The sequence below is a fragment of the Dendrobates tinctorius genome, unplaced genomic scaffold, assembly GCF_039654945.1.
Source record: "Dendrobates tinctorius isolate UK_male_01 unplaced genomic scaffold, ASM3965494v1 ptg000027l, whole genome shotgun sequence".
Classification (NCBI taxonomy): domain Eukaryota; kingdom Metazoa; phylum Chordata; class Amphibia; order Anura; family Dendrobatidae; genus Dendrobates; species Dendrobates tinctorius.
This window is the reverse complement of record NW_027361695.1, coordinates 6,072,184-6,093,379: the sequence shown is the minus strand read 5'-3', so window position 1 is coordinate 6,093,379 and position 21,196 is coordinate 6,072,184. Positions and strand designations below refer to the sequence as shown.

Sequence of the window (21,196 nt, the reverse complement as noted above, 5' to 3'; positions counted from 1 at the left end):
GGAACAGCAAGCCCCGAGATCGACGACGACATGTCAGTCCGGCGTCTCCTGGTGGCCGAGGCCTGGACAGCAGGCTCCGAGCCCGAGGGCGGCGTGACAGTCCGTCGCCTCCTAGTGGCTGAGGGCGGAACAGCGGGCCCCGAGTCTGACGGCGACGTGACAGTACCCCCCTCTCCAGGAGGGGCCTCCGGACCCTCAAAACCCGGTTTGTCAGGGTGAAGGAGATGAAACCTCCTAATTAATGCCTTGGCATGGATGTTCCTTGCGGGGACCCAGGACCTCTCCTCCGGGCCGTAGCCCTTCCAGTGTATAAGATACTGTATGGAGTCTCTTACAAGGCGGGAGTCAAGGATACCCTGGACTTCATACTCCAAGGACCCTCCGACCGAAACAGGAGGAGGAGGGGACTGGACAGGGTGAATTGGGGAGCGATACAGTTTGAGGAGAGACTTGTGGAACACGTTAGGTAATTTAAATGACTGCGGAAGTTTCAAACGGAAGGCTACCGGATTAACCACTTCTATAATTTCATATGGGCCGATAAATCTGGGACCCAGTTTGGCAGACGGTACTTTCAGTTTGATGTTTTTAGTCGAAAGCCAAACCTTGTCCCCAACCCCCAAGTGTGGCCCCTTGGACCGTCGTTTGTTTGCAGCTGAAGCCTGTCTAACTTGAGCCCCTTTCAAATTCGTATTTACTTCAGACCATATTGTTTTCAAGCGATGTATGTTTTTCTCTACCCCAGGGAGCTCCGACATCCTAGCCGAGAACGACCCAAAGCGCGGATGCAATCCAAGGTTACAAAAAAAAAATTTACCCCTATACAGGGATCTGGATTTACAGCAGAGCCCAGGAGGCGCTGTCTGAATATGAACAGTGACCAGAGCAGGACGGTCGTCAGAGAGGAATAAAAACGGGACCAAAAGCGTAGTCGGGAATCAGAGTCTTAACCGAGCGGACAGCAGAAGTACAAGAAAACGGCAGACAATAGCAGAGTCAAATTCAGGCCAAGGTCAGAGTCAAAAACCAGGAGGGCAGCAGAGGTACAGAATCGTTAGGCAGTAGCAGAGTCAGAATATCCAGGCCAAAGTCAAAAACCGGGAGAATAGCAGAAGTACAAAATCGTCAGGCAATAGAGGGGTCAGGAATCCAGGCCAAGGTCAGCGTCAGTAATCAGGAGAAATGCAAGGTACAAAAACGGCAGGCAACAGAGTAGTCAGAAGTTCAGGCTGAGGTCGGAGTTAACGATAGGCAATCACAAGCAACACGTAGGGGAACCAAGAATATATCCGGCGGCTTGCAAGCCCAGTCCCAAGGTATTTGAGGGATCAGGTCGTCCCTCACAGGCTCCTGGGCTGGTGATGTCATCAGGACCGCCCCCAGGAGCAGACCTGATGATGATGCACCAGCCCCATCATGACTGACAGAGGAGCGGAGTCTGCGTCCAGTAGACGCCTGCGCAGAAGCCCTTTCATTGTTGCCGCCGTCACTCGGGCGCGAGCCACGGCGCCTCCTAGTGGTTGAGGGCGGAACAGCAAGCCCCGAGATCGACGACGACATGTCAGTCCGGCGTCTCCTGGTGGCCGAGGCCTGGACAGCAGGCTCCGAGCCCGAGGGCGGCGTGACAGTCCGTCGCCTCCTAGTGGCTGAGGGCGGAACAGCGGGCCCCGAGTCTGACGGCGACGTGACACAAATAATGCTTCCCGGTCACGAGTAGGGATGAGCGAACCCGTGGAAGTTCTGGGTCAGATACGCTACCCAAACTTTATTTCAAAGTTTGGGTACCAGAACTGTACCCAAACTTGAACCAGGACCCGAATCCAATTGAAAACAATGAAGACTTGAACTTTTGAGCTGGAAAATTCTCTCTTTCTCTCCTGGACTTTCCCAGGAATTCCGAACATTACATCGGACTTTCATCAGAATTCCACATTCGGTGTTTACCACCAGACATTAACTGTCTGGTGTGAACCCAGAGAAAATAATAAAGCTTATACTCACCTCCCATGCAGGTGCTGTTCCCGCGGTGTTGGCACTCCCTCTCCCGGGGCTCCCGTGTGGTTGTTGTGACATATGACGCTGGAGCCCAATCAGCGTCAGCGTCACTGTCTCCACCTTCGGACAATTCGAACATGAAGAGGAAGTCTGGGCTGCTGCTGTTCTTGGACTTCTTTCTGTTCAATTCGACAGGTGGCGGGGACAGTGATGCCGTCGCTGATTGGGCTCCAGCGTCACATGACGCAACAACCAGACGGGAGCCCCGGGAAGTGGAGTGCCAACACCGTGGGAACGGCACCGGCATGGGAGGTGAGTATAAGCTTTATTATTTTCTGGGGGCCAAGCGAGGGGCATGAGAAGAAGTTGTCCAAGTAGTGTACAACTTCTTTAAGTAAGAAGCGACCCCACCATTCATCAAGCATTTTCCATTCTGTGGATGCGCTATACTTTTTAATAAAAGTTAATGTGAAGGCTCAAAAGTCGTCTTTTTGAGCATTTTGTCAGCTTTTATGGTTTAAAAAAAAAATACTATTGATTTAATCACTGTTTAATGGTGTAAAAGAAAAAAAAATTATGGGAAAGTGCCAGTAAAAAGTTTCTCTCTTTCTCTCTTCGACTTTCCCCAAAATTCCGAACATTACACCAGACTTCCGTCAGAATTCCGCATTCGGCGTTTACCACCAGACATTAACTGTCCGGTGCGAACGTGGAGCGTTTAAGTTCGGTTTCACTCATCTTTACTTCTGAGTGACCCCTTAAAACCAGTAATGACCCTGAATGTGCCCCTAAAACAAATAATACCACTTGCATGCCTTCTTAAAACAAATAATGCCTCCGATTGCCTCCATAAAACAAATGATGCCCAATAGAAACAAATTATACTCTCTGAATGCCCCACTGAAAGACATCACGCCCCCTTTAAACAGATATTGCCCCCTGAAGACTCCATTAAAACAAATAATACCTCCTGAGTGCCATTTTTAAAAAGTATTAATACACTTATACTTCTGCCTTAAAAAGTAATGATGGCCCCTGAGGTCCCCCTCCAAAAGTAATAAAGACAAGTAATAATGTCACTTTTGTGCCACCCCCTACAAAAAGAGTTTACACTCATCTAATCTGACCTGCGCCAGGACACTGAAGTCTTGTATGCCATAGGGAGTCTACGGCTCTCTGTTCTTCATTCAGGATCTGACCGTATCGGAATTATGTCGACACTCAGACAGTTCAAAGTGGAACTTGCCTTGAGATCCTGGGGCACCGTGTCAGAAGTCCATGGCAAGTACATTGGCTCTAGAAACACTACTGCTACTTTGTTTTTTCTTTTAATATTTTCTGCCCAATTGTGCACAATTTTACGGTCAGAGCAGCAGCTCTTGTTCCCCCCCATCAATCCTATACCACCTCCTAATACCAATGCAACCTAAATCACATGTTTCCAATTCGAGGATCGTGTGCCAAATATGGCAACCCACATCATTTGGGAAAGTGGAGAGCTGGTCCTTCCGTGTCCACCGCCTGTGAGTTGCTGAGCAGAGTAGCGTGAATATTCGCATCTGCGCTCAAAATTCTATATGGCACATGCACCCTGTGCTAACGCTGCACCCTCTGTCAAGCGCTGGCTGTGTCCTACGTAGGACCCACCCAACCAGCAGTTTGCAGATGCTGTTCGTATGTTCAATATTTTAATCGTTTTTTAACTGCCTCAGGTTTCCAAAGACCAAGAGTTTTAAGGGGTTGTTCGCTACTAGGACAACCCCTTCTTGATCATAATGTTTGGCTCCATTAAAATAAAAAAGCCTACACTCACTTCCTGTGTCAGCACCGTTCCAGCGGTGTAGGCACTTGCGACCCCAGGTCTCGAGTTTGATTGTTGTGACACGTAATGCCGGCGCCCAATCAGCATCAGCCTCACTGTCTCCACCTTCGGACAAATCGAACATGAGGAGGAAGTCTGGGCTGCTGTTGTTCTCGGACTTCTTCTTTCTGCTCAATTTGACAGGAGGCGGGGACAGTGACGCCGTCTCTGATTGGGCTCTAGCGTCACATGTCACAACCACCAAACGGGAGCCCCGGGAGATGGAGTGCCAACACCGCGGGAATGGCATTGGCATGGGAGGTGAGTATAAGCTTTATTATTTTCTGGGGGCCAAGCAAGAGGTATGAGAAGAAGTTGTCCAAGTAGTGTACAATTTCTTTAAGTAAAAAGCAACCCTACCGTTCCTCAAGCATTTTCCATTCTGTGGATGCGCTATACTTTTTAATAAAAGTTAATGTGAAGGCTCAAAAGTTGAGCATTTTGTCAGATTTTTGGTTTAAAAAAACCGCTATTGATTTAATTACTGTTTAATGGCATAAAAGAAAAAAAATATGGGAAAGCGCCAGTAAAAAAAGGCACCACAAAAAAATACAAAAATGATAAAAAAGAGATCATGAAATACCCCCCTTCACCAAAAAAGTTTAATAAGGCTATGTTCACACACTGCATTTTTGTTGCATTTTTTTCTGCAGGCAAATCCTGCTAAAAGAAGCGGCATTTTTTATTGCATTTTTATTGTCACTTGTGCATGCTGATAAAGTTTAGTGCCCCCCCCCGAAAAAAAATTATGATTTAACTTACTTAAGGTAAATGCACCAAAAACGCAGCAAAACTTGATACATGTTACTTTTGCAGCATTTTTGCACTTAGTGAAAAAATGCAGTTTAAAATGTGCATAATCAAAAAAATAAAACGTAGCAAAAAGATAATGTTTGAACCCAGCCTAAGACGCTTAGGAAAATGCATCTTCCTCTTGAAAAAAAAAAATGCCGAATTTGCCCACCTGAAAAAGACGTCATAGGTGGGCACATACCCTTGGATGGTTTTATTAAATGAGACCCAAATCCATACCGTCTCTGCATCCCCCTCTCTCTTTTGGAACCACTGTTGCGTGGCCTCGGCTTGACTTAAACCGAAGAAGACGTTCAGAAAGGAGAGACTTTTATTTCTTTTTCTTTTCAATATATTTGTTCATTTCATATTTGTTTGCTAATTTTCATTTGCAGTCGTCTCTTCTCGCAGCTAACTGGGCGCCTCAATGGGCCACTGATTTCTTTGAAATGACAGGCTGTAAATATGCATAAAAAAAGCATTGCAATTAGCGCGTGTGTGGTTCAGTGCTGCTTGATTTCATTGGCAAGTTTACCCACTGTGTTGATAAGCTACATTATCTAGAAAATTGGCCGCTGAAAAACAGCACCTTTGATTGCCAGCGAAAGTTTCAGATAACAGGGTGCTGAAGGGAATTATAATTGAGGTTGAATATGTTAACCGGGGTGTCACATGCTCCTTAGAAGCGCTAATTTATCAGCATGTTGGAATTTTTATTAACATTTGGAAAGCGTCCCTGCCACACTAATGAACTACAATTGGCAGTTCGGATTTTAGTTACTGTCATCTATAAGAAGTTAAATGGAATTTCATTGTCGGCACAGATATGTAAATTTATTTGTTCCGGGGGCTACACAAATTATACATTGCACAAAACACAAATATGACGCCGAGGAGAGATAGCGCCAATCAGTGTCAGCTCCAACCATGCCTGCCTGCCTGCCTGCCAGCCGCCGCCGGTGAAATTGAAGTTTTATTGTGTCCGGTTCTCATTAATAAAATGGGATGTTAATGCCGTTTTGTACATTTTAATGGGAAATCATTGTTTTAATCGAGGTTGTCAAGGCTGGTGGGGGGGGTTGGGGGCTCAGTAGAGGAGATTGGAGTCCCCCTCCCGGCCGTACTGAGGCTTGAAGTTTATTATATGCTTAGGAAACTGGCCATTGTTTTAGGGGAGGATGGGAAAAGATGAATTGGGGGTGAGAAGGGGAAAAGGGGCTTGGGACATTTTTTGGCAATTTTGGCAAATCAATTGATTCTAAACTAATCGAAATTTCCACCAAAGTTTGAATGATAGCGAATCTGAATTTTTGGGGGATTTAATTTCTCCACCATTCTACTGGTGGGAAAAGGTTAAAAGAAAACAAACCTTATACTCATTTCCCAAAACTTTCCCATCCCTTTACCGCCACCACCTTCAGTCGCTCCCATTCCTCCCGTTTCAGGCCAGTGGTGCTGCCATTCTTCAGTAGGTCCCATGAGGAGAGACACACATCATTGACTTGGGGTGCCGGAGATCCAGAACGAGAAGAAGATTGTTTTGATAAGAGTGAAGATGGAGGTCATTGACTTGGGTGTCTAGTGAAGAACGACAGTACCAGAGGTCCAGAACGAGAAGGAAATTGCTGTTTTAAGAAAACCTTGCCGCGAAAAAAAATAATTGACACGTCACTTTTTTGAGGTGCCGGTCCAAATTTCAAGTTAAAACACTGCAAAAAATTAAAACATTCAAAAACCTCTTAAACCTTCAGAATAAAATACCTAAATAATTTAAAAAAAGGATTTCCGGAAGTGGATTTCTTTTGTAATACTTGTTGGATTTTTCACCTTTCAAAAAATGCAGTGTGAACATACTCTTAAAAAGGTGTGATCATGGACATCTGAACCGCACTGATTATGAGAACAGTGCCCATGTGAATGGAGAATCAGTAGTTCACATGTGTGACTACCGTTCCATTAATTGCAAATAGGAGACAAGGTCAAACACATGCATTTACCTTTTGGACTGATTTACGATGAACCAGACCGGGTCAGGGTGGCAGAGGACACGATCATGGGTCTCTCTCAGGGTAAACTCACTGCCGAATGGTATTGTTCGGAGTTTAGACGGTGGACCACCAAAGTGTCTTGGGACGACTCTGCGTTAAGATGTCATTTCAGGAGAGGACTGTCAGATCATCTTAAGGATGCTCTGGCTCTCCATCTGCCACCCAGATCCTTGGAGGAGGCCATGACTCAGGCCATTCGTATGGATCGGAGGTTGCGAGAGAGGGGAGTAATCCAGAGAGAACATCCTATACATCTTGCTAAAGCTGAAGTGATGCCCTATACGGAACCTATGGAGGTTGGAGCCACTAACCTCAAGGAGAAGAAGAGGAAGCAATGACGTGAAGGGAGGTTGTGTTATTACTGTGAAAGTCCATGACATTGGAAAAAGGACTGCTTCTCTTGTCCACCGACTAACAGGCTGCCGAGTCTGGGTGATTGTCAAGGAGGTCACCCAGACCCTCAGGTACCTTTTTTCTCATTCCAAAAAAATTTGTTAGAGGTGAAACTTTGTTGTGGGGATTGCTACACACTCACTTCAGCTTTTGTGGACTGTGGGTCGTGCATGAACTTCATTGACTTGAGTCTGGTATCCAGGAGGAGTATGATAGGGACAGTTAGGCTGGAGACCCCAATCCATATCATTGCCATTGATAAGACACCATTGGTGAAAAATGTTGTTAAATTTCTCCTCAAGGTGGGTTCCTTGCATCAGGAATGAATTTCATGTTATGTTCTGGATATTCTTCCAGCGGGACTGGTGATGGGTTTCCCCTGGTTACAATTGCATAATCCTGTTATTGACAGGGAATCTCGGGATATTGTGGAATGGGGTCCTAATTGTCCTAAGGATTGTCTTTCAGCTGTGTTGATGGCGTCCATTAATCTGGAGGGTATTCCGGAGTACCTGAAAGATTTTGAGGACGTGTTTTCTGAAAAAGAGGCTGAGGTATTGCCACCCCATTGCCCCTATGATTGTACTATTAATCTTATTCCGGGTGCTAAATTGCTCAAGGTCCGTTTGTACAATCTTTCTGGCCCGGAACGTACTGCTATGAAAAATTATATCTCTGAAAGTTTACGCAAAGGTCATATCCGTCCCTCTGTCTCTCCGGTGGCCGCTGGATTCCTTTTTGTTAAACAGAAAGAAGGTGGCTTACGCCCTTGCCTCGATTTTCAGGAACTAAATAAAATTACGGTGAGAAATACTTACCCTCTCCCTCTTATTCCAGATCTATACAGCTAGTGATGAGCGAGTATACTCGTTGCTCGGGTTTTCCCGAGCATGCTCGGTGGTCTCCGAGTATTTTCCTGTGCTCGGAGATTTAGTTTTCATAGCCTTAGCTACATGATTTGCGACTGCTAGACAGCTTGCAGACATGTGTGGAATGCCTTCTTGTTAGAGAATTCCCACATGTATTCAGTCTGTCTACAAGTCGCAAATCATGCAGCTGAGACGAAAAATAAATCTCCGAGCAGGCCAAAATACTTGGAGACGACCAGAGCATGCTCGAGGAGATCCTAGCAGCAATGCTACTCGCCCATCACTATTTACAACAAATTATCTGGGGCTAAGTGGTTTTCCAAGTTGGATCTCAGTGGAGCATATAATCTTATCCGTATTCGGGAGGGGGATGAGTGGAAAACGGCGTTTCTCACCTCTGAGGGTTTGTTTGAAAATTTGGTCATGCCCTTTGGTCTCACTTACACGCCTGCAGTTTTACAAAATTTAATTAATGATGTATTTTCTGACTTCATTGGGCACTTTATGGTGGTTTATCTTGATGACATTCTGATATTTTCACCGGACAAAGAATCTCGCATGGGTCATTTACGTGCAGTTCTTCATAGGTTACAGGAGAATTCTCTGTTTGCTAAGCCAGAGAAGTGTTTATTTTGTTTCCAAGAGCTGTACTTTTTGGGGTTCATCCTTTCTGCCAGTGGGTTTCGTATTGCCCCCGGAAAGGTACAGGCCATTATTGATTGGGTGCTACCCAGAGACCTCAAGGGTCTTCAGCGTTTTTTGGGATTTGCCAATTATTGTTGTAAATTTATTAAGGGGTTTTCTTAGGTGGTTAAAGGGAATCTGTCACCCATTTTTAATGATATTATGTAAAGATATCATTCAATTGTGTCACATAAGGATTCTATTAGGATTTTTGATTCCCCCTGACCTCGCACCTTTGATGCATAAATACCTTTTTTTATCTTGGTTGAGATGTATGTAAACTGCCGCGGTCCGGTCCGATGGGCGGGGCTTATTCGCCTTCTCCCCCTCCTCCCTGTCTTGCTGTGCGCATTTCTTTGTGAAAGCAGGAAGAAGAACGTAGTTTTTCCGTGCTTGCGCATTGAAAGGGGCTCTGGCGCTTGCGCAGTATGCTTTGCCCAACTGTGGGCAAAGCATATAATCGGTACTGTGCATGCGCCGGTATTTTTCAGCATGCACCTGGCATCCAGGAAGAGTGTCCTGCAGGAGAAGACTTCTGGGGCATAGACCATGCTCAAAAATACCGACGCATGCGCAGTACCGATTATATGCTTTAACCACAGATAGGCAAAGCATACTGTGCAAGCGCTGGAGGCCTTTTCAATGCGCAAGCGTGGAAAAACTACCGCATCTGTGATATTCACGGATGAATTTACGTTCAGCAAGCCGAGGGGGGGGGAGGCGAATAAGCCCTGCCCATCGGACCGGACCACTGCGGTTTACATACATCTCAACCAAGATAAAAAAGGTATTTATGCATCAAAGGTGTGGGGTCAGGGGGAATCAAAAATCCTAATAGAATCCTTATGTGACACACAATTGAATGATATCTTTACATGATATCACTAAAAATGGGTGACAGATTCCCTTTAAGCCTCTCACCGATCTCACTTGTAAGGGGGCTGATCTTAAAAACTGGTCGCCTCCCGTATTTGAAGCCTTTTCTACATTGAAAAAATGTTTTATGTCTGCTCCTGGGTTGGTCCAGCCTGATCCGTCTGAACCATTTATTGTAGAGGTGGATGCATTGGAGCTGGGAGTGGGGGCTGTGCTTTCTCAGGGACCCGTCACTTTGACTAACTTAAGACCTTGTGCCTTTTTCTCCAAGAAATTTTCTCCTGCGGAGATAAATTATGATGTTGGTATTCGGGAGTTATTGGCCATATAATTGGCTTTTGAAGAATGGAGACATTTTTTGGAGGGGTCTGTTCATCGGATCACAGTGATTACAGACCACAAGAACCTACCATACATTGAGTCTGCCAAATGTTTGACTCCTAGACAGGCAAGGTGTTTTTTTTTTTTTTACACGTTTTCACTTTTATATCACCTTTTGGCCAGTTCCAAGAAAGTCAAGGCCGATGCTTTTTCTCGCAGCTTGGATCCGATATCACCTCCTGAACCTCCTTCCTCCATTCTTCAGCACGGGGTGGTCGTTGCTGTGGTATCCTCTGAATTGGAGCTTGAAATTTGTGAGGCTCAGTCTCTAGCTCCTCCGTCATAGCCTGATAACAAGCTCTTCGTCCCAGTTCAGTATCGGTTGAGGGTTCTCCGGGAGTTCCACGAATCTGCTCTCAGTGGGCACCCGGGAGTCTCAACCACCCGGACAGCTATTGCTAGACTGTTTTGGTGGTCCTCCATGTCTTTTGACATGGCTGTGTTTGTGTCTGCTTGTGATACGTGTGCTCATGCTTAAGTCTCCCATAACCGGCCGGCCGGGGAATTGGTGTCATTGCCAATTCCGGATAGACCTTGGACTCATTTGCCAATGGATTTTCTGACTGATCTCCCTCCTTCCAATGGCAAAACAGTGGTATGGGTAGTGGTGGACAGATTTAGCAAACAGGTGCATTTTGTTCCTTTGGCAGGACTACCAAACGCTGAAACATTTTCTAAGTTGTGTATTGACCACGTTGTGCTGTTGCATGGCGTGCCTCTGAATTTGGTGTCTGACAGAGAGGTGCAATTCGTGTCCAAATTTTGGCTGGCATTTTGCAAGAGATTGGGTATTAGTTTGACCTTCTCCTCTGCATACCATCCCGAGACCGATGGTCCGACGGAGAGGAACAATCAGTCACTAGAACAGATTTTGCAGTGTCTTGCCACGTCCAAGCAGGATGATTGGTGTTCTTCATTGCCAGTGGCTGAGTTCGCATTTAATAATCGAGTTAATCAGTCCACTGGCACCTCTCCGTTTTTCTGTAACTACGGTTTTCACCCCCATTTTGGTGAGTTTTCCAGGTTGGATTCATGGTGTCCAGGAGCTGATTCAGTGGTTCAACGGTTGGGGGAAGTTTGGAGGGAGGTCACGAAGAACATTGGGGTGGCTCAGAGCAAACAGAAACAGTTTGCTGATAAGCGACGATCTGTAGGACCTAAGTTTCTGGTAGGAGATAAAATGTGGCTCTACCAAGAACATACATCTCAAACTTCCCTCTGTTAAGCTGGGTCCCAAGTTTATTGGTCCTTACGAGATCATTGAGGTTGTCAACCCAGTTGCCTTTCATTTACGTTTACCTCGGTCGCTTCGTATCCCCAATGTGTTCCATAAGTCTCTTCTTAAATCATTTGTACCTTCCTCTGCTGAGTCTTCACCCCTCCGCCTCCTGTTTCTGTGGATGGACAAACTGAGTATGAAGTTGAATGTATTGTCGACTCTCGGAAGGTTCACACAGTTCATTTCAGTACTTGGTACATTGGAGGGGTTACGATCCTGAGGATCGGTCTTGGGTTCCGACATGATCAGTCGATGCTGATCGGTTGGTTCGGGCTTTTCATGCACGTTATCCTGGGAAACCTGGGGGTCCGGTGGCCCCCATTGAGAGGAGGGTACTGTCATGACTCATGATCCAGACCTGGTTTTGGTCTTGTCTCTCCTTCCCGGTCTGGTTATGTCAGGGGTTAACCTTCTCTGCCTCGTTCCTGTGTCAAGTCGGCTATATCTCTGCACTGCATCCTGCAGGCAGTGTCAGTTATATTTCCTGCCTACGGCATGTGTAGCTGGCTCTGGATAACCCCTGGTTTCTCCTGCTGCGTTAAGCTGACTTTGCTTGTGTCTGTGTACTCTGTCCCTGTCAGTCCCTTCTCTGTGTGTCCCTGTGTGTTTTGATTCCCCGGTACTCGGCTTGGCTTTGGCTCTGACCTGATTCTGTGTCTTCCTTCTGATACCTCTTCTAATGACTGGCACTGACCTATTTGCGCTCCTCTAACTCTGAGTTTGTAATTCCCCTATGTACTTCGCTACTCTCTGGTATTGACCCAGTTTGCTGACTATTCTGCTGCCACCTGGTTGTAGCCTCGCTGCAGTTCTGTAGTTCTGCTCTTTGCAGGACTTCTGTTCATTTTCCACTCTTTTGACATCTAGTGGAGTTTGCACTACTCTGCAGAAACCTGCAGTGCTGCAACGTGACACTCACACACTATTTGTAATGTATACTCATTGTAACACTTCCTCTCCCCATCTTAATTTTTTAAGTGGTGACATTCTCTCAATATCCAGATTCAGCCTAAAATGGCTGCTGCATTACCTGCCTTAGCTTTTATATAGGCTGTGATAGTACCTTCCCACTGGCTGTGCTACCCCATGTTATGTGATAACTGCAAGGCATTGTGAGGAGCCCACGGAGCAGCCACTGAGGTCATACGAGCCTTCTCTGACTGACTTAATCCTCAGATATGTGTAAAATGGCGGCGTGACATTTTTATGAGAATTAGTGCAAATTGAGTTGCAAAATGTTCAAATTTGCCGGATCCAACAAATTTCTTAACATTCAACAAATTTGATTTGCATTTGCGGTCATGCATGTTTACCGTCGCTCCATTCACACGGGGGGGACACATACATTTATCACATACACCACGTACGTAGCACCCAATATCATCCGCCATTTAGAAACCTTTGAGAATTGGTTCTTTGAGTTTTGAAAGTTTGACAAATTTATGAGAATAAAACGGGAAATTGATTATTGACCAGATGAATTAATTTGTTCACGTCTTCCATTGATTAATTCCTTAGTATTTTTAAGATCTCTGTTTGCGATGGTGAAGCGAATGGGAATCTCATGTCCTGCCGGGGTGACAGACCCCCCCCCCTTAGTGCACTTAGTGCCGTTCTGTATTTTTGTTTTTAATTGACTTTCATTGATTGAACTGATCCATAGTGAAATGTCTATTTATCTGATATCATTACTACATAATTTATTTTACAGAGTGGAATCAGGAATAAGTAATCAGATATAAATGATGATGTGATTGCAGCTGCAGATATTTTGCCGCGCTCAGCAGACTTCCTGTCCGGTTGATCTAGTGAAGAACATATCAACCAATCGTTATTTATTTATTATATCATATACTTTACATAAAATATCACTATTATTATTACAATTTATAATGCTACACCTTATTCCATTACTATTTATTACTTATTATAATACACCTTATTACATCACTATGTATTATTATATAGATAATATATACATATATATGTGTGTATATATGTATATATACTGTGATATATAATATTATATAATATTCTAAAATATATTATTACCCTATTATAAATAATAATAATAATAATAAATTATATTATTTATTTATTTTTGGCAAAATATAAGCTATTGTTATCTGTTATCAGCCTTTTGGAAATTGGTATAACGTTTACAGTTTTATGCTACGAAAATTAGAAAATTGCTCTTTTTAATAAATAATGGTGATTTATTTTTTTGCTTATTTCTTGTCGTCTTTTTGTAAAAATGACTCCCACCCAAAGGCATGAGTGAAGTGGGTGCAAGGTTTGCACTTGCACTGATACCCAGGAGACTAAGGGATGAGCCCAAAAGGTCCTTTTGGCCCATATGAGATGACTACTGCCATTAAGGACCCATAATAGTTGGGGGCCCCGTTATAGATTCGGTATTGGAGTCCATGAATTGGGGCGTAACTACAATAAGTTCAGGGGTTGCAATCACACAAAAGTCCCTTTTCCCTGTATAAAAAGACCAATGCTATTATAGACTTGCAAAAATTAGGGCCCCATTGGCCCCAATTTATGCCACTGCCCATGAGCTTCAGATTACACCACTGCTCACACACCACCCAGTACCTATAGTTAGAGTGATCAATGAGTGGAACAGGCTGCCACGAGAAGTGGTGAGTTCTCCTTCAATGGAAGTCTTCAAACAGAGGCTGGACAGACATCTGACTGGGATGATTTAGCGAATCCTGCTTTGAGCAGGGGGTTGGACCAGATGGCCCAGGAGGTCCCTTCCAACTCTACGATTCTATGATTCTATGATTCTATACTATTGGGACGCAGCCAGCTCTAGAGTAATGGGGCTTTGGTCTACCAGACCCATGTGTGCCAAAACAAAAAAAAAGGTGTTAGAGCTGCAGTTGGTGCTACAGAGCTGCTCTTCCTACAAAAACTTATTAAGTTAACACCATTGTTAGCCATACTGAAGTCTTTGGGTCTTGTAGTCATCCGGTCACCCATCACAGATGCCGTAATGTAGCCAAGCCCATGAGATGGCTGACGTGCAACCTGAATAATCCCAAAATATTTCTTATTAAAATCATTTAGTTTTGTTTTTCTTTGTTGCAGGGGCATCGTGGATACGCCGCTTATCCATTCAGAAGCTTTGAAGCCGCTCGTAGAACGCTGGGTGTCCGACATCCCTGCTGGGAGGCTGGCACAAGTGACAGATCTACAAGCTGCCGTGGTGTACTTGGCCTCAGAGGCTTCGGATTATATGACCGGACACAATTTAGTTATTGAAGGGGGCCAGAGTCTGTGGTAATGAATGTTAAAATGATGCAGCATCCTTTCTAATATGGAAGGGCAAGTTTACTGTCAATTCAAGGTGGATGTGTCTATTCCAGGTAGGAAATGCTTAAAGGTCATGTCAAAAGTGGGTAGTTTTTTTTGTCGTGTTTTATTTCCACTGTTCCCCTTAGTAATACGCTTTTTGTCTTTTTTAAATCCGTCATACTGTTACAAAGATATAAGCCTTTTTCATTTAGTTATTCTGGTATTTACAAGGGGGTGGTACAGAGTAACATAAAGACACGCCCCAGAGGATCCTTTGAGTAAAAACTATTTATATACATTTATATACATCTATTCCCTGTACATTTGGATTACAACAAATATATACCATATGCATTTGTGTAATTTATATCCTGGCCGCTGCATTCACTCACATCCACCGCCCTGGCATTAACTCTCTACACTCCATCCATATCGTCCCCTCGCTCCTTTCCTCTCCTATGTATAGCACTCACGCTCTTTTCACATTGTTAAATTGCACAGATCCAGTCAGTCCCACCATTCAACATAAGAGACGCTCTCACAAATCACTTAACCATCTGCTCACTCTTTCTATCCTTCTCCTAGTCACAGGAGACATTGCTCCCAACCCTGGTCCCACATGTTATAGAAAGTAAAACTCCCCAACGGCTACACTCAGAAACCCCTCTAATCTTATTAATATTCCCTGCATGCCATCTGTCTCTCTTAATTGTGCACTTTGGAATTCTCGCTCAGTGTGTAACAAACTCTCCTTCATTCATGACTTTTTCCTTTCCAATTCTCTTAACCTCCTGGCTCTTACTGAAACCTGGATCCAGCAGTCAGACACTACCGCTGCTGCTGCTCTTTCATACGGGGGGCTACACTTCTCTCATACCCCAAGATCAGACAATAGAGCAGGTGGAGGCGTTGGTCTGCTCCTATCACCAAAATGTACCTTTCAGGTTATCCCTCAACTACCCTCACTAGTCTTCCCTTCTTTTGAGGTCCATGCCGTCAGACTCTACACCCCCTTCTCCATGCGAGTGGCGGTAGTGTATCGTCCTCCCGGCCCCTCCCATCAGTTCCTGGATCATTTTGCCACTTGGCTTCCACATTTTCTCTCCTGTGACATCCCTACCCTCATCATGGGCGATTTCAACATCCCCATTGCTCTTCCCCTCTCCCCATCTGCTACTCACCTTTTATTTCTAACCTCCTCGTTTGGCCTTTCGCAGCTTACTAATTCTCCAACGCATGAAGACGGAAACTCCCTCGACTTGGTCTTCTCTCGGCTTTGTGCAGTGGATGATTTTGCAAACTCCCCTCTCCCGCTCTCTGACCACAACCTTCTTTCATTCTCTATCAAGAACTGCCAGGCTGCTCAGGTCACCCCCACTGTCCATATTTATAGAAACATACAGGCCATTAACACCCAGAAACTTACAAAGAACTTGCAGTCTTCATTGGCCCCTATCTCCTCCCTCTCATGTCCTGATTCTGCATTGAAGCATTACAGTGAAACACTTCAAAGTGCCCTGGATGAATTTGCACCCCCTATAAATAGATCACCACAACAAAGATGGCGACAACACTGGCACACGGTGCAAACACGTTTCCTGCAGCGGTGCTCCAGGTGTGCCGAACGTCTGTGGAGAAAATCCAATCTACACGAAGATTTCATCCATTATAAGTTTATACTTCGAACATACAACACTGCCCTTCACCTCTCCAAACAAACCTATTTCAACACCCTGATCACCTCACTGTCCAATAACCCGAAACGTCTCTTTGACACTTTTCATTCTCTACTCAACCCAAGAGTACAGGCCCCAACCACGGAGCTCCGAGCTGACGATCTGGCCAATTACTTTAAAGAAAAAATTGACCAGATTCGACAGGAAATTATCTCCCAATCACCTCATACCATGCACTGTCCTCCCTCCCCCACTGCGTCTAGCTCACTCTCTGATTTTGAACCAGTCACAGAAGAAGTAAGCAGGCTCCTTGCATCTTCTCGCCCAACCACTTGCACCAGTGACCCATTTCCGTCACATCTCCTCCGGTCCCTTTCCCCTGCTGTGACCCCTCACCTAACTATAATATTTAACCTCTCTCTCTCTTCTGGTATCTTTCACTCCTCATTTAAGCATGTCATCATACATCCACTACTTAAAAAACCATCCCTCGACCAAAACTGTGCCACTAACTATAGACCTGTCTCTAATCTTCCCTTCATCTCTAAACTCCTGGAACGCCTGGTCCACTCCCGTCTTATCCGCTATCTCTTTGATAACTCTCTTCTCGACCCTCTCCAATCTGGTTTCCGCTCTTTATACTCTACTGAAACTGCCCTCACTAAAGTCCCTAATGATCTACTAACAGCTAAATCAAATGGTCATTACTCCATGCTAATTCTCTTGGATCTCTCTGCAGCATTCGACACTGTGGATCATCAGCTACTCCTCACTATGCTCCATTCCATTGGCCTCAAGGACACCGTTCTCTCCTGATTCTCCTCCTATCTCTCTGACCGCTCCTTTACTGTATCTTTTGCCGGTTCCTCCTCCTCTCACCTTCCCCTTACTGTTGGGGTTCCACAAGGATCGGTTCTAGCCCCCCTCCTCTTCTCCTTGTACACTGCCCCTATTGGTCAAACAATCAGTAGATTTGGTTTCCAGTACCATCTCTATGCTGATGACACCCAATTATACGCTTCTTCTCCTGACATCACGCTAGCCTTTCTAGAAAACACGGGCGATTGTCTAAAATCTGTGTCTAACATCATGTCCTCACTATATCTGAAACTGAACCTGTCAAAGACTGAACTCCTGGTGTTTCCTCCCTCTACTAATGCACCTATACCCGACATTGCCATTTCTGTGTGTGGTTCCACTATTATTCCCCAGCAACATGCCCGCTGTCTTGGGGTCATACTTGATTCCGAGCTTTCCTTTGCCCCCCACATTCGATCATTGGCTCGCTCTTGTCATCTGCACCTCAAAAACATTTCTAGAATTCGACCTTTTCTTATTTTTGACTCTGCAAAAACTCTTACTGTTTCTCTTATTCATTCTCGTCTCGACTATTGTAACTCTCTTCTAATCGGTCTCCCTCTTACCAAACTCTCCCCTCTCCAATCTGTCTTGAATGCTGCAGCCAGGATCATATTCCTCACCAATCGTTACACTGATGCCTCTACCTTGTGCCAGTCGTTACACTGGCTACCCATCCACTCCAGAATTCAGTATAAACTTATTACCCTCACCCACAAAGCCCTCCATGTCTCAGCACCACCCTACATCTCCTCCCTTGTTTCAGTATACCACCCTACCTGCGCCCTCCGTTCTGCTGATGACCTGAGGTTAGCATCCTCAATAATCAGAACCTCCCACTCCCGTCTCCAAGACTTTACACGTGCTGCGCCAATTCTTTGGAATGCACTTCCCAGGTCAATACGATTAGTCCCCAATCCCCACAATCTTAAGCGTGCCCTGAAAACGCATTTATTCAGACTGGCCTATCGCCTCAACACATTAACCTAACCTATCCCTGTGTGGCACAGCCAAAAGTTTTGCAATAGCCAGGTTCCCCGCATCATGTTCTCACATGCTTTATGCATCCATTAGCCCTCTGTGTCCGTACTGTCACACACCTAACATTATGGCTGGTCCATACAATCAGGGCAACTGTTACCACCCACCTTTCGTGTCTACCTCTTTCTTCATAGACTGTAAGCTTGCGAGCAGGGCCCTCATTCCTCTTGGTATTTGTTATAATCTATGTGATTATTGTTATGCTGTAATGTCTATTGTCTGTACAAGTCCCCTCTGAAATGTAAAGTGCTGCGGAATATGTCGGCGCTATAGAAATAAAATTTACTATTATTGTTATTATAAAAAGTAGCACTAAATAAAAACACCCAGTTCTCTGGAACCATATGGTGGATTTTAAAAGGAAAAACAGACTATTTAATGATAGAAGCGAGGGAATAAAGTAAGAGCAAAAACTTCACACTTTTGATTTAGTGATCTTTTTAAGATTAATTTAGTTTTCAATTTTAATTTTTTTTAAAAACATTTGAAAAAAAAACAACAACATTATTTGCACAGTGTATTTGGATTGAAGCTGGTCACAAAATTGTCAACACCTATATTGGTCACTGTGTATAAATGACAATGGGGTGGAGTTATCACTATTCAGTATTTACAGGGGTTGGACAAAATAATGGAAACATCAACAAAAGTTAGTTTCATATGGTGTAGGTCCACCTTTTGCGGCGATTACAGCCTCAATTCTCCGAGGTATGGATTTATACAAGGTGTGAATTGTTTCCAAAGGAATTGTAGCCCATTCTTCAGTTAAAACACCCTCCAGTTCTTTGAGCGACGATGGCGGCGGAAATCGACGTCTAACTTGAATCTCTAAAATTCTAGCTGTATGAATTGGTGCATTATCGTCCTGAAAGATGGCGATCCCCTCCGGGAACAGTGCTTGAACCATAGGATGCACTTGGTCGCCCAAAATACCGAAATAATCGCGGCTGTTAATTCTTCCATGAAGGGTTATCATTGGCCCGGCGGATCTCCACGAAATAGCACCCCAGATCATCACAGAACCTCCACCATGTTTTACTGTTGGGAGAAGGCAGTCTGGATGGAATGCTTCTTTCGGCTGTCTCCAAACGTACACTCGGCCGGAGGTCGGAAATAGGGTAAACGATGATTCGTGTGAGAACATCCCATGTTTCCACTGCTCGAGGGACCAATTCTGGAGGTTTCTACACCACTCTAAACACTTGGAAACCTTTGTCATTGAGAGCAGCGGTTTTCGAATTGCAGCTCTTCCGTGGAATCCAGATTTGTGCAGCTCCCGATGAACAGTTTTCGTGGAAACTGGGTTCTGTAGGTATTCATTGAGCTCGGCAGTGATTTTCGGAGCCGTGGTCTTGCGATCCTCTCTCACAATTCGCTTTAGAGTCCGACGGTCTCTCTCAGTCAACTGCGACTTTCGGCCGGACCTGTGCTTTGCTGCGGACGTTTTTCCTTCTCTTTCAAGCGCAGTCATTACTTTGGAGACAGTACCTCTTGACACGCCAAGCAATCGGGCACTTTCTGTTACACTACCGCCTGCCATACGAGCACCAACAATTTGGCCTCTTTCAAAATCCGAGAGGTCTGCCATTGGTATCAGGTTCTCATCAATGTTCTTACAATTCTGCAAAACAAACAGTTAATTTACATACACATATCACATAACACAAATAATCAACTACAAGACATTACCATATGTCACGGTTTGCATGTTTATAACATGTTCGAAGATTATGATGCCAAAACGTTAGGTGTTTCCATTATTTTGTCCAACCCCTGTATATACAAACACATAGATTAATTTGTCATTCAAACCTTTATAGAAAGCAAGAAGCATTTTGAAAAAAAAAATGTATAAGTAGAAATAAGTTTTGTAACTTTTTAATTAATTTTATGTTGCGACATTAAAGAGAGTCAAACTATAAAGAGCAGGATCAGAGTAATTTCTCTCCACATGTCTAGTAAATCTGAGATAATCAGGAACCTAATATGGTGTATTTTGTACACAAAGCTCCAAATCCACCGCATAGACATAGAATTTCTGTAAATGCTGGCTGCCTTCAGTCACCTCTAGGGGGAACTGAAGAGTTTGCTGCAGATTTTTGAACTGATTAGTGAAGCAGTATGCATTAAGCTCATTAGCTCCCTCTAGTGGATAGTGCATGCAGCCAGCATATTAATCTATAGGATTTTTAGGATTTTTTTTTCAGCTCTATTTCAGTAAAACATATTCACTTCAAGCAAACTTTGAACATTCCCCTTTTTTGAAACATTTTCCACTTTTTATAATTTTGTAGGGGTATTATTATTTCATGCACTGACTTCCTGGTGAGAACGAAAGTCAGGAAAAGCAGAGCTGCAGTATAAAGCAGAGGGAAAACTAAGAAGTCCTTTACCTTTGTGATTGACCATAGAATATAGGCTGCCATAAATGTCACTGACTGTATATAGAGAATTTATATCCCCAGAGGTTTAGAATTAGAATAATTTGCTGAACAGATTCATATAATAAAGAATTGTGGTTTTCTTATATAAAAGCCTCCAAATCAAAGCTTTTAATGAAGACTAGATGCATTTCTACATATTTCCTCTAGGGGGCAACCTTTGCCTATTTTGTAATGATATCGTCCTTGGCTTTTTTTATTTTATCATTTCTTTAACTTTTGCAATACTGTATCACCGTCTAAGTCAGCACCTCGGATATTTGTCTGGAAGTTTTTAACATTAATGTCAAATATCTCATAATGATAAAAAAAAAAGATAATAGTCCCATACCCAAGGGCCCAGGCCGCATTTAAGAAAAAAACCCCATAGCTTTTAATGCTAATAAACGCAATAATCCTTCCAAGCCAAATTGCCTTAAACTTAAAAAAAAAAAGAAAATTAAATGCATGGTTTTGCTTAATAGAAATTTCTTTCTCATCTGTTAGGTGAATATAATATTGTTTAGACTTGGTGCACACCATGTTTTTGGAGCGTCCTTGACATAAACGTAAAAGTATTGAAACAGATTAATTTGGGGAAAGATGTATGTCCGTATTCGCCCCATCAATTTTAACACGAGTATCTTTATACCTTTTTTCTGGTGTTGCCCTACTTTAGGTTTATATATATACAGCTCTGGCAAAAATTAAGAG

At 44.0% G+C, this 21,196-nt stretch overlaps 2 protein-coding genes across 2 annotated transcripts in view; both read left to right on the top strand.

The window, feature by feature from the left end:
- The window catches only part of LOC141084790 (uncharacterized), a 57,828-nt gene extending 43,352 nt beyond the window's left edge, over window positions 1-14,476 (top strand). The window contains exon 11 of the mRNA XM_073569720.1: window positions 14,281-14,476. Coding sequence (XP_073425821.1) covers window positions 14,281-14,476 — 196 coding nt within the window. The remainder of the gene's footprint in view (window positions 1-14,280) is intronic.
- MITF (melanocyte inducing transcription factor) overlaps window positions 1-21,196 on the top strand; it is a 374,744-nt gene that overhangs the window by 281,571 nt on the left and 71,977 nt on the right. The gene's annotated exons all lie outside the window — the stretch shown is intronic.